The sequence below is a fragment of the Epargyreus clarus genome, unplaced genomic scaffold, assembly GCF_041222505.1.
Source record: "Epargyreus clarus isolate Ecla_fem2 unplaced genomic scaffold, WU_Ecla_fem_2.2 ptg000018l, whole genome shotgun sequence".
NCBI classification, from domain to species: domain Eukaryota; kingdom Metazoa; phylum Arthropoda; class Insecta; order Lepidoptera; family Hesperiidae; genus Epargyreus; species Epargyreus clarus.
Genome location: NW_027332226.1, coordinates 2457691 through 2474877, shown reverse-complemented (window position 1 = coordinate 2474877; position 17187 = coordinate 2457691). Strand labels below are relative to the sequence as shown.

General features: G+C 36.0%; 1 protein-coding gene across 1 annotated transcript; it reads right to left on the bottom strand.

Annotated features, from left to right (window-relative positions):
* Positions 1 to 134: 134 nt before the first annotated feature.
* Positions 135 to 3863, bottom strand: RNaseX25 (Ribonuclease X25). The gene is made up of 3 exons (XM_073082431.1): positions 3678 to 3863; positions 3135 to 3421; positions 135 to 1743 (listed from the first exon to the last, which is right to left on the bottom strand). The coding sequence occupies exons 1-3, from the start codon at positions 3719 to 3721 to the stop codon at positions 1268 to 1270; spliced, it is 807 nt and encodes a 268-aa protein (XP_072938532.1). The 5' UTR covers positions 3722 to 3863; the 3' UTR covers positions 135 to 1267.
* Between the last annotated feature and the right edge of the window lie 13324 nt (positions 3864 to 17187).

The following is a 17187-nucleotide window of genomic DNA, read 5'->3' as shown; positions in this document are numbered from 1 at the left end:
GCCATGTAATATGTTGGTGCACTTCGAACTAGAACCACAAAAATATTTTATCATTTAATTATTAAGATATAATTAAATGGCATTTTGTAGAATTAGCTACTGATTACTTAAAGAGAAGTGAGAAAACACATAAATAAAATAATAAAAACCCCTTTATTTGATCAAAACACTTAAAAAAAAACAACATATTTCTTTACTATAAGTACATCACAATACTTTTTGCCACTAATGCTTAATATATCTATAGATCATGTATGTATATAATATACAAGGCACGTTATATGAGAATGAATACACAAATCGAAAAGTAACTAAATTGGCTTCTAACTACTATTGCTTCCAAGAAAAAGTAGACTACAAGGATGAGCTTCCAATTTTTTTTGTTCTTATAGATCATCTGCGCATCCTTTGATTACGCCACTAATATTAAAACAGTAAAATGCATTATACATAATAAAATATGAGTAAATAATTTGAGGTATCTATATACAATTTGTTTCATAAAATTTATGTATCAAGAAAAATGACGAAAAATACTGGCTGTTTTTCTTTAACTAAACAGATAGATACTTTGCAATTATCACACATTATTTTAGAAAACTTCGTGTATATAATTATAAAGAATCATAAAATATATTTTATATTGTTATTCCATTTTGCAACAAACTAATTTTATACTGTAGATAATACTAATCCCCCGAATTGATTAATTGCATGTACTCTATATGAAATCACTAAGTAACCCTGTAAATATATGAACAATTACTTTATTCACTATTGACAATTGAGCAATATTAATAAATGTTAATATTCTTTTTTCCTCACGAACCTTCTTCCTTTTATATAGCTGAATCTTCTGAAGTCTTATAACAAAGTTCTCCAAACAATTTACGATATATGTATAGAAAATTATACATTTGCTTAATATATTTTATATTATTCCCGATTCAAATCTAGATTGGACAGGCAATTGCGCGTAAGATTTTTTTACAGAACATTACATAACACTATGTCGAATATTTCCTTTTGTTTAATTATTTGATTATGAGTTATTTATTACGATGTTAAGAAGAAAACTATTTTAAATTGGCTAGGTGTCATGGAAACGTTAGTTGTTCGAGTTACAAGTCTTCCACTACTTTTGAAAACCAGTGCCAAAATATATACAAGCAACTATTAATTCTTAACATTGATCTTTAGTTTCAATATTAGGCAGTTTATAAGAACACAATATTGTACCAAAAAGGTGATTTATAACTTAATAATGTTACAGTGTTAACCATTTTATGAAAGAGACCAGTTTATATAGTTGAACATAGAGCGAACTCTTGTAGCCGTATTCAGGATACAAAACATCCTTGGAAACGTCACAATTCGTTGCAACAACCTGGTGGCCGATTATTTTGGACGCCCTGATACCATCGCAATTATGTAATACCAGATTCTTATCAAAACAGATTCGAATCTCATCAATCATATTGATTCCACCTTCATTGCCACATTCAATCGCCGGATTAACTCCTAGCTTATTTTTAATAGCATTGTGAATGTCCAGTACACGGTACCCTTGGGTGTTTGAAGGTACTATGTTACTTTCTTCAAGAATATCTGTCATTGAGTACTTGGTAAGCCAGTCCAGACCCTTTGAGAAGTACTTCAGTTCCGAATTTAAAGAGTCAAGCACAGCTGCACAGGTTCCATGCTTTGACCACTCGTGAGCCCATAAGGTATAAAGTTGTGAATCTGTAAATAAAAGCAATAATTTAAACTATGTAAAATTATTATTAACAATTCATTAATATGCTAAAATCATAATTTTGTAAATGAAAAAATAGTACCACATGATGGTAAATGGCAACTTCTGCCCATAGGCATCTACTGAGGTTGGCCACAGATGCGCCGCTACCCCCGAGGACTAAGCAGGAATGCCTCGGAAAAATGTGTCTCCCTTACGACATCCGTCAAACCAGAAAACAGCAGCACAATATAAATAGTGGTGTGCATATTATATACATTAGAAATACTTGCTGTGTTTCCTTGAGCCAATATATCATCAATACAATTGTGTAATAAATTTTCCTCATAACAAAATAAGAACCTTATTAATTTTAACATTTATGTGAATAACAAATGCTATTATTTTACAATGTTTACATAAATATGTTTAGCAAGATATCTTTCAACATAAATTTATCAAAATGATTGCATAAAAGGAGTTCAATAACTTGTAATAGATAATAGTGTCATATTAATTTTAAGTAGTAAAAAATGTTTACTTTGCAAATCTACTTTCTGAGTATGTCTGCAGTTTAGAAAAAAGTTATGACTCATGTATAGTTTTGTATATGCTACAAAAACTTGAATATCTGTTTCTAACATATTGAACTGATTTTAATATGACCTTAATAAGTGAAAGTATAAATCCTACGCACATAACTTATGTATTGGTATAAAAAAGACGAGATTGAATATAATCAATCATATTTATAGTAGATTGATTTATTAATGATTGGCTTAAGATGTGTAAGTCAATGAATATGACCAACACATCCATAGTCCATACAAATCCATCCATACAAATTTGGGCTGGAAATTTGCAGATTTCAATCTTCTCTAAGTAAAACATTTACTAGATTGGTTATTAGTAATATGAGGAGTTAGTCATCAAGAGCGGCATTTGTGGCTTCAGGTAGAAGCCCTGTCCTTTATGAGGTTGCTTACAAGTATTATGGGCAGTAGTAACTACTTACAAGGTAGTCTACATGATCATTTACTACTACTATCTTATAAGCTACTACTATCTTCTACTATCTTTAAAGGTGGTAGAACCCTTTGTGGTTCGACTCCGGCGGCACCACCGCCACACCTATTTCTGCTTAATAACATCAGTGTTAAGCGCTGCTGTGGTCTGTTTTGAAGGGTGTGGTAAGGGAGACATACTTTTCCGAGGCATCCCAGCTTAGTCCTCAGGGGTAGCAGCGCATCTGTGGCTGACCTCAGGTAGGTATATCTAATCCTATCTGGGGTTGATTACAGATGTCCATGGGCGGCAGTAGCCACTTACCATCAGGTGGACTGCATGATCGTCTGCTACTCCTATATTATAAAAAAATAAATAAAAAAATATGCCTTACCTGCGTCAATGTTAGTCCAAACTTGGATTAACTCTTGTTCTATAGGCCTGACTTGCTCCGGGTCAAACAACCAGGTTCTGTTGCAAAACCCAGGCCCGATGGTACCAAGCTTAGTTGGCCAGATACCATGTATCGACCACGAGTCTCGCTTAGTGGGCATATTGCATTTCTTTGTGTGGTGTTTCTCCAATTCCTTACATACAGTCACCGGCCATTGCTGGGTGAAAATAAGTATATCCCATTCATGATTGCTCACTCTCTTTGCCTCTACATTGTGGGGTATGAAACTGTTGAAATGAGAAGTGAATTAGTTCATCACTTAACGGTGTAGAAAAATCTACACGCCTGAGATATTTAAAAAAATAAGTTTTGAGAAGTGTGTGTAGTTTATCAATTCACACTTGGCCACTGTGATGGAGTATTGCCAAACATTGTACTCTCATAGAATTAATAAGGGAATTCTGCTCGGCAGTAGGACAGTAATGGGTCGACGAAGAAGCAAAACTTTTGAAATAAATTTCGAGAATATTTTGATATACTTACCACAAATAAACAGCAATTGTCGCAAATATGAGTTTGCAAATCATATTGCTTCTATCGTTTATTAGCGTAGAATTCAATTATTTGTTTATCAGTTATTATTTAAACCATTTATACATACGATTATTGTAGAAACGTAGACAATCTCGACATTATCAATGTCAATAGTGTTGAGTCAGTCACTGTCAAGTGTCAATTTGCCATAAGTATTATTAAGTCAACGACGTTCCGTTTTACGATATATTATAATTATATAAAAAAACCATTACAAAATACAAATACACTATTCCAATAATAAACGATGCCTATAGATATGCCATACAAATGCTTCAAGTGCCTTGACCTGACACTTTGCAAAATAAAAACCCTATCGACATTAAAACGGAAAGGAAGTATTATTCAAATAGGCATTGAGTTCTTCAATCTTCACTCTTTCTGAACTCGCCTGAGGAGCGGTTGCACGTTTTGTTCCACGTCAAAAAAGCTCGTCAAATGGTTTATAAACATATTCCGTTTTCTCGAAAAAGCCTGGAGAGCATCAACTTAAAATATTGCCAGAGGCACTTTTAAGTCTACTTACGTCACTGTGTACTGATAAATGTAATGTAGTGACTTCCCGCTACTCGTCAAGAGATGGCGCTGCTGAATCACGTTATCGAAGTTTTCTAAGTATCTTGTATATATAGGTATATACTTTATAGGTAGGAGATCTTCCTTTGCCAAAGTAGTATGGCGCAAATAATGTCTAGAAATAAATAAAATGCCCGTTGGTAGTTTCAACATTTTGAACATATTAACACAAAATAATAAAGTAGATATCTCTGTTTTATACATTGTCATCAATCCACTACTGTCTCGCCACTGGGCACGGGTCTCCTCTCAGAATGAAAAGGATTAGGCTATTGTCCACCGCGCTGGCCAAGTGCGTATTGGTAGACTACTCATACGATACATGCATAGAGTTTTTTATGTAAATCTCTTAGTTATGCAGGTTTCTTCACGATGTTTTCTTGTAATATATAAATAAATTATAATAATTTTTTAATACGCACATAACTTTGAAAAATCAGCCTCGAGCCCCTCGATCAAGAGGTCGCGTTTCTTAACCACTTCTTAAACACAGGATATTACTGTTTTTATACATATTTTTTCATTATACAACGATATCTTTTTAACCATAATGTAATCTGATAATTGATACACACAGAACGCATAGCATAAATATACATGGAGGCTATTTCCTATAAAAATAAGAAATACATCTCTTAGATCTGTCTATATAAAAATATTCGCCATTACGATGATAAAAAGAACTAAGTGCATTTGATGCACTATTATACTGTAGATTTTTTTTTCATTATCATATGTGATCATGTCTGTGATATATTACAAGTACAAACATTTTTAAATGTAATGGAACAACATTACATAGATTAGTAAAGATACTTCGCCGCCTTGAAATTGAATGAAGCCGCAAATGGCTTATTATAGTAAGTTCTTTTTTTGAATTTTTGACAAATTAGAAAACTAACAAATTTAACAAACAAACAACAAACGTAAATTTTCTCTAAACATTTTTAGAGAAAATTTACGAATAAATAACTAATACTGCGTAATTTACATGATAATTAAATAATTTATAATAATAATTTCAAATATTTTAGGGACATTTTAGCACGGAAACGTGGTAAAACTTTTTTACGCAACAATTTCAATTCTCAAAACTGGGTACATTTTCTTGTTAGGAGTGAGTAATCTTTACTTATCTATGCAACATTATAAGGAAAATAGAATGTGTTAAATAATTTAAATTTATTTATTTTTTTAGAAAAAGATGTAAAATATATTATTATTTTCAATGTACCTTAAATTTTAGCAAGAATATGGTTCGTATTTTATTTTACTGTCACACCATCATTGGTCACACCCTCAAGAACGTAGTGTAGAATGTGACATAGAAATATACTTTTCAATGTGATACATACGTGAAAGACACGCTTCAGTGTTATTTAAAATTTCAAACATTAAATTTTTACTCTATAGAATTCGGCTTTCCAATTACCTGTGGTTTAATCAGATTTAATCATTCTTGATGATTATATTGATTGCCAGCATAGATAAGTAATGATTAGCAGAAGGAAAACGCTCTAATAAAATATATGACGTGCGTACGTAATCATATCAGTCATTTAAGCAAATACAATTTGAAAATACAATGAAAGAAACGCGGACTAACAACGTTACACGTAAAATGGAGCAATAAAGTAAATTCAAAACCATTAGCTAACGAACACGAGTCACCATAAAAAACAGCACAAGCCAAGAACGCATCTATTGGTGTGATAGTAATTCGAGAACGCGTCCGTAGTAGTAATTTCGCGCGCAAACGAAGCTTTTTTTAATCAGCGGGCCTAGGATGTATGCGCTCCATGCCAGCGATAATTGCAATCGTAGGAGAAGCCCATAATGCATCTTTAATGTAATTGTGGGGATACTTGACCATTGTTACGTGACGCACGCGATAGCTTTTTTCATTGGTGCATCGGAGCGAGTGACTGCCGAAGAAAAACGCGGAATGAGGTTACTTGTAAACGGTATATCGCTGCAAAAAGCGCGGGTCAGCGCTCTTTGCGCTGGGGGCCTAGGGGTGCGTTAGCAAATGTGCCACTTTACCTTATAATCATCATTTCTTACATCGGTCGAAGGTACGTGTGATGACAGCTAACAAGGGTGTTATTACCTTGATTTAAATAGACACATTACACAGGGCAATAGCGAGCGATCATGCGGAATATGAGCAAAATAATTTAATCACTGCTTGTGGGCCACGCACAATAAGAAACCACAATTTTCTTCCAAAGTAAAGTGCCTCAAGCAGCCAAAGTAAGTCGTTGTATGGTAGAAGAAAATAAATGCTTTGCGAAATTCTTCTATGCTGAAGACCATATAGTTTAGTTGTAGGTGTCAATTGCCAAATTAGTTGCCATATCCACATTGTAGATTCTTGATAATTGAACTACAAAGCTCAGAAACATCGGATTTGGTCAGAAGTTTGATCACTGTGTTATAGTGATTCATTTTTGAATGGGCTTCGGACAGCGGTTGAATCGTGGATCCTGTACATAACTAATGGATAGCAGTAATTGAACCTTCCTCCAACAATTTATGTGACATAATATCTTAAAAAAGTTTTATGAAAGTTTTTCTACTGAAATCTATTATTAGATTATCCCATCAATAACGCTGTAGCAATAGACTCTAAGTAAATTCACTGTAAAATACGTACAACAAAACAAAGGTTTGTCATTCGTCATTTAGCTACGGAACTCGTAAAACTTAAATAAAGATAAAATAATAATTATAAAGTTTTACGACAAGTAACAACAAATAGGTGACAGATAAATTATTGCGATAAATCTTTTGCCAAAATTGTCTCGAAAGTTGTACGATTGTGATAAAACTTTCACTTGTAAGTTGTAACTGGTTTATGGTTTGTTAATGGCCGTATAACCCTAACCATATTGCGTTACATACGGATATTGAATATTAAAGGCAGAATTATGCAAAACCAACGGTCCTTTTCGCACAAAAAAACTAACGTAACACAATGATGGCAATAAATTAATTGGTATAATACAGTTACTTGAAAGAGCATTATTAAAAGAAGTAGCTACCGAAAGATCCCTCTGATGGTAAGTGGATCATCTGCCCATGCATATCTGTAAACAATTCTAAATAGGAGTAAAGTGGCAAAATATTGTCCCGTAGATGAGTTGCTACCCCTAATGACTTAGTTGGAACGCCTTGAGTTATTTTTTTTTATGGTTCATTTATATCAGACATAAAGCGAGTCGGACGCGTGTCATGGCAGACAGAAAATCATTCTTCTATACATACAATGTATACCTAACGTCTTGTAGCTACCGTAACGTCCGTAACAGACATGGGTCGTGTCTGTCATAATATATATAAAATATTATTTTGTCTGTTGGTCAGTGTCTGGGACGCTCAATGTCTGAAGAAACATACTAAAAATCGGAACACATAAGCTGATATTATTAACCTGGAAAAGGTGAGTACATATTTTCTTAAGAACTTTAATAACAGAGTGGTTTTTACTTGTTAGTCATTTTGTTACTATTTTTTTACGGATGTACCTACCTACAATGCGTGCTATAAGGGTAGCATCAAATGAACCGATGGTATTACAACTACCAGGGATGGAGTAATTATATAGACTACCAATTAGTACCTAATCTGTTATTATACTTAGATTTATGTGAACACCGTTATGTAAGTGACTTAGAATTGCCAAAATGATAGCCCTTGTTCATAGACAAATATCAGACAGAAATTGAGGATTAGGTAGGTATTTGAAGTCCACAACAGCTTTAAGATACAGCTGAACATAGGGTAATCATTGCTGTAGTGGAGGAAACTTCACCGCACTAGGCACTATTGTTGCCACTGTCAACAAATCCGGACCTTTTATACACAATCCATTTGACTGATGCAATCAATCTATTAGAAGTCTGTACCTTACTTATTTATAACAGCTACTTAAAACAATGGCCGGGCGTTGCTCTTGATCGCATTAAAAATTAATGGGATAGCAAAAAGAGGCGATCGTGCGTTCGCTTCCGGGCCGCGTGCGCACGCGCAAAAACGCGCGCGCGCACCGTGACGCGTTTTTCTGATTAATTAGCGCGCACGCGACTTGTTCCATATCCACGAAACGTATAGGATTTATTGGTTGGCTTGCAATGGCGGCTACGGCTTTTGTGAGTCATATGATTTGTTAATATCGTGATCGTCTGCTAATTGGTGCATCTATGCAAGTATTAGTGAGATTTTAAGGTATAATTCGTATTTTTTATTAGAATATGCGTAGCGTATGAGTAGCAGGTAAGTATCTACTCCCGCCCATTGGCATCTGTAATCAATTCCAGATAGAATTAGACATTCCTACCTGAGGTCGGCTACAGATGCGCCGCTACCCCTGAGGACTAAGCTGGAATGCCTCGGATAAGTATGTCTCCCTTACTTTACCCTTCAAACCAGAACACAGCAGCGCTCAACACTACTGTTATTAGGCAGAAGTAGGTGTGGCGGTGGTGTCATCGGAGTCGATACACAGAGGGTTCTACCAACTTCAGCGTAAACATAGTTTTAAGAATATAAGGCCCTAGAATTCTTCGTGCTCTTGAAAGGTAGTAGAACCAGTATGGTTCCATATTGATATTAATGATATGTTGACCATATTGATGGTTGATTGACATTTGAGGCGACTCAGGAGTAACAACGTCTACGAACGGCTTCTGTGTTGATCTATAATAAAAATGATGAAAATGATTAATTTATTTGACCTTTAGGTACATTATGGAGATGTTTACCTATAAGATAAAAAGATAAACTTTAAGAAAAGTACCTATCTATTATGGGTATTTACCTATCACATAATCATGTCTTTTTGTATAGGTACAATTAAAAAAAATATATCGCATCAGATTTTATCTTTATCTTATTGAGTTTCTTAAAAATTGTTTTCCGAACAAATTATACTCTAAAGTTTAGATAGTATATTGTGTAAAATCAATGGTTTAGAGTCTAAACCATTGATTTTACACAATATACTGAAATTAATACACAATCTTACTTTTGAATCAACATTAAAGTAAATAGTACTCTTGCTTGTACAAACAGTAATCACAACCCACACGAGTTTTGGATCGAGATCTACAAACTTGCAAAAATACGAGGGTATAAAATAGGACATAATCCCCCACGCATGTTCTTTGAGAGCCATTCAGGAATAAGTAATGTCCTTTCGAGGCCCAGTCTCCCTTTCCGAAGCACTACCCCACTCGCTAATGTTATTACCTATTGTCTATACCCCGCCTGTGACCCTCCGTGAAAATCACCATTAAGGTAGGTACTGACTAGGTCCGCATGAAATAATAAAAAACGGAACTCTTGTAGGATCACCCTTGTTTCTAGCGGTCAGTCTGTCACAGCCAATTTGCTCCGGAACTATTGGGCCAAATAAGTTGATATTTCTACCTAATAACAGCAGTTTTAGGCGCTGCTGTGTTCCGGTTTGAAGGGTGTGGTAAGGGAGACAGACTTTTCCGAGGCGTTCCAGCTTAGTCCTCAGGGGTAGCGGCGCATCTGTGGCCGACCTCAGGTAGGAATATCTAATCCTATCTGGGGTTGATTACAGATGTCCATGGGCGGCAGTAGCCACTTACCATCAGGTGGACTGCATGCTCGTCTGCTACACCTATATAAAAAAAATTGTGTTCAATTTCGGATAGGATATTGGAGATTCTATTCGATAAAGATTCTATGAAGTCGAAGGATTAAGTTGGAATACCTCATATAAGTCTGTTTGCTATTCCACTGCTAGGCACATGTCTCCTCTTAGAGTTAGAGAGGTATGGTCCGCGCCAAACTGCTAGTCCGCTTTGAAGTTTTTGCGAGCAAGTGTAGACATACAATTTGCTATGGTGACGCGATTCATTTCTATATTCAGAGCGGACTAGCAGTTTTACCCAGACTATATTTGAAAGTTATCTACCTCAAAACAATTGTAATGAACCCAAACTCATTAAACGCCTTTATATTACATGTTCATGTACCCAGTCAGTACACACCTTTAGCTCTGTAGCCTGGGGTCACGATCCTATACAAAATGAGGGTTCGTTTTAGGTCCTTTGAAAAAATCCAATAGGTAGCAATCGCTATCGTAATCGCCAGTATGATGATGTGTATTACTGAAGCAGTCGTCATTTTGTAAATCACTTTTAATTATATAATTAAATAATGTAGTGTATTATAAGTATTATACTCCGCGCCAAATTGCTAGTCCGCTCTGAAGTTGTTGTGAGCAGGTGTAGTCATACAATTTGCTATGGCGACGCGATTCATTTCTATATTCAGAGCGGACTAGCACTTTTACGCGGAGTATACTTATGCTCTTACTTAGTTCATCTAACCACAGTGTATTTTTTTTAAATTTATGAACATAAAGAATGTTGTTAGCCTTGTAAAATATTATTTACTTTTTTTCTCGTAAAATAAATTATTTAGGAATTCATCAAGAAAGGAATTGAAAAATGTTTGTTTCGGTTGAAGGGTGAGGATACCTCGACATATGAAACGATCATCTTAGTCCTCAAGAGTGGCAATGCATCTGTCATCGGCTTTAGATAGAACCTATTCTACTCATATGGAAATACTCACAGGTATTAATGAGCGGCAGTGGCCACTTACCATCAGGTGGAATGCGTGCTACTTATAAAAATGAATGAATTACAGACCCACAGAGATAAAGTAGAAATGAAGGTGGTAAAACCCTTTGTGGTTAGACTAATAACAGCAGTGTTGAGCGCTGCTGTATTCCGTTTTGAAGGGTGTGGTAAGGGCATACTTATCCGAGGCGTTCCAACTTAGTCCTCAGAGATAGCAATGCATCTGTGGCCGCCCTCTGGTACGACTATAATCTTATCCGGTCTTATCTTGTTTATATGAGCGGTAGTATCCACTTACCATCAGGTGGACTGCGTGCTCTTTTGCCACTGCTATATAATAAAAAAAAACAATCTGTATCGACATCCGTGTTGACTTCAATCAGTCCATCAGTCAGCAGCGTGTACAGTTTTTGTGCTAACGATTTCTTGTTAAATATTTAACGGATGGTTTAACCGAAGCATGTTATTTTCTCAGAAAACTCAATTCTTTACGTTGGTGACAAAGCTTTATGATGGTATTTTGTTTTTATTGTAACAACAAATGGAGCTGTTGTAGGTATATTTAGATTTTAATATAGGTACTGATGAGTGACCATCGTAATCCCATTATTGTGTCGCTGCTGGGCACGAGTCTCCTTTCAAAGTAAGTGGGACTTAGGCCCTAGTCCTACACAATGTGGAAGTACGAATGGTAGTCTTCACACACCTTTGATAACTTTGTCGTTAAATTAAGTCATCATTTCTAATATATAAACAAAATTATTCGCTTTGAAAAATCAAAGATGTGTGCCTGAGATTCCAGCGTCAGACCTCCCGATGAAGAGGCCAGATATTTTAACCATTTAACATTAGGCCATTACTCATCATCACCATCAACCCATTACTGTCCCACTGCTGGGCACGAGTCTCCTCTCAGAATGAGAAGGACTAGGCCATAGTCCACCGCGCTGGTCAATTGCGTATTGGTAGACTTCATGCAGGTTTCTCCACGATGTTTTCCTTCACTGTTTAAGCAAGTGATAATTAATTTCTAATAAGTGCGTGCCTGGGTTTTGAACCACGGACCCCTCGATCGAGAGGCCGAGTTTCTTAACCACTAGGCCATTACTGCTTATAAGTAAAATGTGTACATAAACTATAAATATTATTGTACTCAAAAGGCAAATGCACTCAACACAACGTAAGGGCCTTAGCAACATAGCAACATGGAACAGAGCTTAGGGTTGTCAACCATCAACCGTTATATATAGAAGTCGGTTAAAAATACTGTACAAATAAATTGTTTCAATTAATGTGCTGTAAATTTTACAGCAATATTCACTGTTTTTTTAATGCATGGTGTAAATCAGAAACTTTATTTTTATTCTATAACATAAGTAAATGGAGCAAATGAAATTGCAGTGCACCTAAGTATATGCTCACTTTCGCCTAAATATAGCTAAGATTAATAGGTACCATGTAAGATTGAATCTAAAGTTAACCACAGATGCGTTGCACAGGTATTGTACTCCTCAGTACAAGTTTGAAGTACAAGTTTGAAGGTGGTAGAACTCATTGTGGTTCGACTCCGGTGGCACAACCGCCACACCTATTTCTACCTAATAACAGCAGTGTTAGGCGCTGCTGTGTTCCGGTTTGAAGGGTGTGGTAAGGGAGACAGAGTTTTCCGAGGCGTTCCTGCTTAGTCCTCAGGGGTAGCGGCGCATCTGTGGCCGACCTTAGGTAGGAATATCTAATCCTATCTGGGGTTGATTACAGATGTCCATGGGCGGCAGTAGCCACTTACCATCAGATGGACTGCATGCTCGTCTGCTACTCCTATATTATAAAAAAAAAAAGTTTTAAAGGTTTGTCTCCCTTACTACACTCTTAAAACTAGAATACAGCTGATCTTAAAGCAGAAATAGATGTGGCGGCGATGCTTACGGAATTTATCCACAAAGTGGTCTATAACCTTCAATATTTATAAATACCTACCTATATTATGTATATTGTTACCATCATACCACACTGATTTTTTTTTATAACATAGAACTACAAAACGAGCATGCAGTCCACCTGATTGTAAGTGGCTACTGCCGCCCATGAACATCTGTAATCAACCCCAGATAGGATTAGATATTCCTTCCTGAGGTCGGCCACAGATGCGCCGCTACCCATCCGCTACCCCTGAGGACTGAGCTGGAACGCCTCGGAATAGTAACTGTAAGGAATCTGTAGTCAAATCCAAATAAGATTAAATTCCCATCTGAGTTTAGCTATTGATGTGTTGCTTCCTTTGAGGACTAAGTTGACACGCATCGGTTAAGTATGTTTCCCTTACCACACCCTTTAAATCGGAACACAGGAGCTCTTAACTGTCGTTATTAGGCACAAAATGGTACGGCTGTGGTGTCTGTAGAGTCGAAATACGAAGTGTTCTTCAACCTACAATATTTGAATGTACCTATATATATTCAAAGCTATAAATAAACTTTTATATATGAATACCATTTAATTGTACAATTTTAATTGTAACCAACTAATCCGACTGTATTTTAGTTAAAGTAGTTGTGAACCCTCATAATGAGTCAAGTCTCCGCGCCATGGGCATGAGTCACTTCCGTCGCAGATTCCTGCTGACGTCACGGGGTGCGCCTGCGCAGCGGTATTTTAATCTAGCGAATCTTTATACCATTCGTTCACAAACGAGAAGAAAATGCCGAATTTAATTCATAACTCTTATAAATAATAGATTTTTAATTATAGGTAAAATGCCCCGGAGTAATAATATGTATGTCCAGTACCTATAGATGAAATAGGAAAGGTAGGCACCAGTTTCTCTTTTTCGTTATCTAGACTTCCTGCCTGAGGTTCTTCTAGTGGAACTTTTTGTTAGGAGTTCCAGGTTCACTTCCCAGGCATGTACCTTTGATTAGAAGTTACATTATCGCATTCTTAAACATAAAAGGAAAACATTGTGAGAAAATGCAGTTGAAAGTCCTACTATACTATTAGCTATATCAATTATACGGGTCCCTTGGACCACAGAGCAAGTGTGTAACCAGAACTTAGCGAAATGTACTCACAATTTAACTCCAACTCTTTGATCGTATCCCAGGAAAAAAATACAAAAAGGGCCCAATGTGCCCCAAGAAGTTTTAATGTTTTTTTAGGGAACCGCGACAATTTTTTCATTTATTTATTTACTCTTTATTGACCATGTTAAAAACAATGTGGTGCAAAAGGCGGACTTAATGCTAAACAGCATTTTCTCCCAGTCAACCTTAGGGATGTGCAGAAAAATTAAAGGCGGTACCAATTTTGATACAAGGGCAAATTACTTTGTGTTAGAACCCGAGGCTCGCTCTACACCTTATAAGTAATAACTCTGAATACAAAATACATATCATTTCCAATGATTCCAATCATAAAATACAGTAAGATGGAAGAAAAACATTCGCAGCCTCTTCTTTATTTATAAGATTGCAATAGAGCGTTAACAAGCAGAAAGCTAGGAAGCCTACAATTAAATATGTGTAACCAACCTCTACGAAACACTTTTTCATAAAATTGTTGATCGATTACGGGTTTACGGTAAGGCTTAAGCTACCGTATAGAACTATTTTATTACGGCTTATGGTCCTATTAGAAACCCTTGATATTTTTTACGCTCAAAGCCGCATAGCAGAATTCGCTGTCGTGGGTGCCAATGACAAAGACGAATACACAAACACCTAGATCCAGAACAATTATCCAAATTCATCATTCAGATATCTGTCTAGCTGGGAATCAAACCTGGAGCCCTGTGTCAGAGCGGCATGCGGGTCGTAAATTCTACGATTGTAAGAATTTATTTAGTTTTTGAAAATAAACAAACAATTTTCATCCATCATGAACCCATCAATGTCCCACTACTGGGCACAGGTCTCCTCTTAGAGTGAGAAGGATTTGGGCATAGTCCACCGCGCTGACCAAGTGAATTGGTAGACTTCACATACCTTTGAATGTTTTTTTAAGATTTATCTGGTATGTAGGTTTCCTTACGATGTTGCCCTTCACCGTTAAGCAAATGATCGCACATAACTTTGAAAAATTAGAGGTGCGTGCCTGGGATTTGAACCTCGGACCAGATCAAGAGGCCGAGTTTCTTAACCACTAGGCCACCACTGCTGCACAAAGACAGAATACAAAGGTTTGAAAAAATGCCTAAGAACATGTATCTACCTATAACTTATACCACTGCTTCTGTTAAATCTAGTCACTGAAGTCAATAAATGATAATGATATGGTTATAAAACATTGCCGGGAAATCGATAAAATCATTCATTGTGCGAAATTCTAAATACTTACAACGAGAAATTTTATCCGTGAATTTTTCGTAGAAAATGTAAATACGAAAATATAACGTAAGAAACTTAAAATATACTATTATTTTTATCGGAGCTTAGAAAACAATAAAATAATACTTACTGTCTTGAAGAACACAGTGTAATTTGTCGATGGTTTCTAAAAAACTTACTGTGGTAAAGTACTATAATGTATACACATATGGATTACCACAAAGACATTTTCAAAACTATCTACGTGGTTTACCAGTGCATGCACTGCAGTCAATTATCACAGAGATTTTTGATACAATGGGTTTTCTTATGTCTATTTCTTTAATGCAACGATAGATGGCGCTGTGCACATACAAATTTACGACATTATTTTAATTATACAAACAATAAAATCCGAACAAATTGAATAGGTAGTAAGAATAACATGTTTTACATATAAGGGTATATTATTTTTAATTGAACCCAAATACAAAGATAACATAAATCGATCACTATATTATAATCGATACTCTCAGGAATGCTGATTAATCGGAATCACATCGTTTTTTGTCTACGAGCAACGGTCCGAAGCTTGTGACGCATCTTTGCATTATATATAGAGATTTGGGGCATTGAACTTGGGACAACGACGTTTTCAACCACTCATTGCTCTCTTTGCGCGTAGGTACGTACTCAATTGGGATGTAAAATATACTTCTTAGTTATTTACTCCATACTTAATACTCTAGATTTTGTTACCTAATATACATTTACAAACTTCTTATAAACAAACAACAACATACTAACGCACATATTCAAGCACACGCATGCATGCAGTCAAGCATACATAGGAAAACATATAAAACGCAATACAAAGTACCTCACAAGTCTTCTAGCGAAGAATTGACAAAGGATCCCGGAAACGCAAACCAAAGACATCATTCCTTTCCAAATTATACCATCCCACTCTCCCTGTCGCTATCTAGGCTCTAGAAGGTGTGGTACAACTCCGGCGGCACCACCGCCACACCTATTTCTAACTAATAACAGCAGTGTTAGGCGCTGCTGTGTTCCGTTTTGAAGGGTGTGGTAAGGGAGACAGACTTTTCCGAGGCGTTCCAGCTTAGTCCTCAGGGGTAGCGGCGCATCTGTGGCCGACCTCAGGTAGGAATATCTGATCGTATCTGGGGTTGATTACAGATGTCCATGGGCGGCAGTAGCCACTTACTATCAGGTGGACTGCATGCTCGTTTGCTACTCCTAAATTATAAAAAAAAAACAACATTGAATATCGGTGAAGCCACAAGAGGCAATCGTAACAACAATTCAAAACACAAAATCTAATTACATAGTAATTCCAATTTAGTCCTTAGTGATAAGAACTCATATGTAGCCGGCCAACAGTGTGGTGATATTTCGGATAAGTATTTTCAATATATTTTACTTTATAGTTATATTTATATATTTATACTAGCTGACCCGAAAAATGTTAACGGTGAACAACCCTTATCATTTAGGGGGATGAAAAATAGATGTTGGCCGATTCTCATTGATACCGGATAAGCACAAAAAATTTCATCAAAATCGGTCAAGCCGTTTCGGAGGAGTATGGCAACGAAAACTGTGACACGAGAATTTTATATATTAGACGAGAATTTTATATATTACACGAGAATTTTATATATTAGATTCAGTTTAATCTAACACCTACATGCTCGTTTGCTACTTTAATTTAGGTTAATCAAATAACCAAAATACAAAATATATAAACTATGAATGTAAATATATACTTATTTCAAGTTTATGTTACTTGTACATGTAAGCGAAATTGAGAATAAGCTCGTATGAAAATAAAAATAAGTAAGCTCACATTTGGGGCAATAACCTTGGTCGGCTTTGGTATTAAGACCACTCGTCGCCCTGTTTTCGTTGGTACACTTCTCTAATATCTGTCTCTGATCC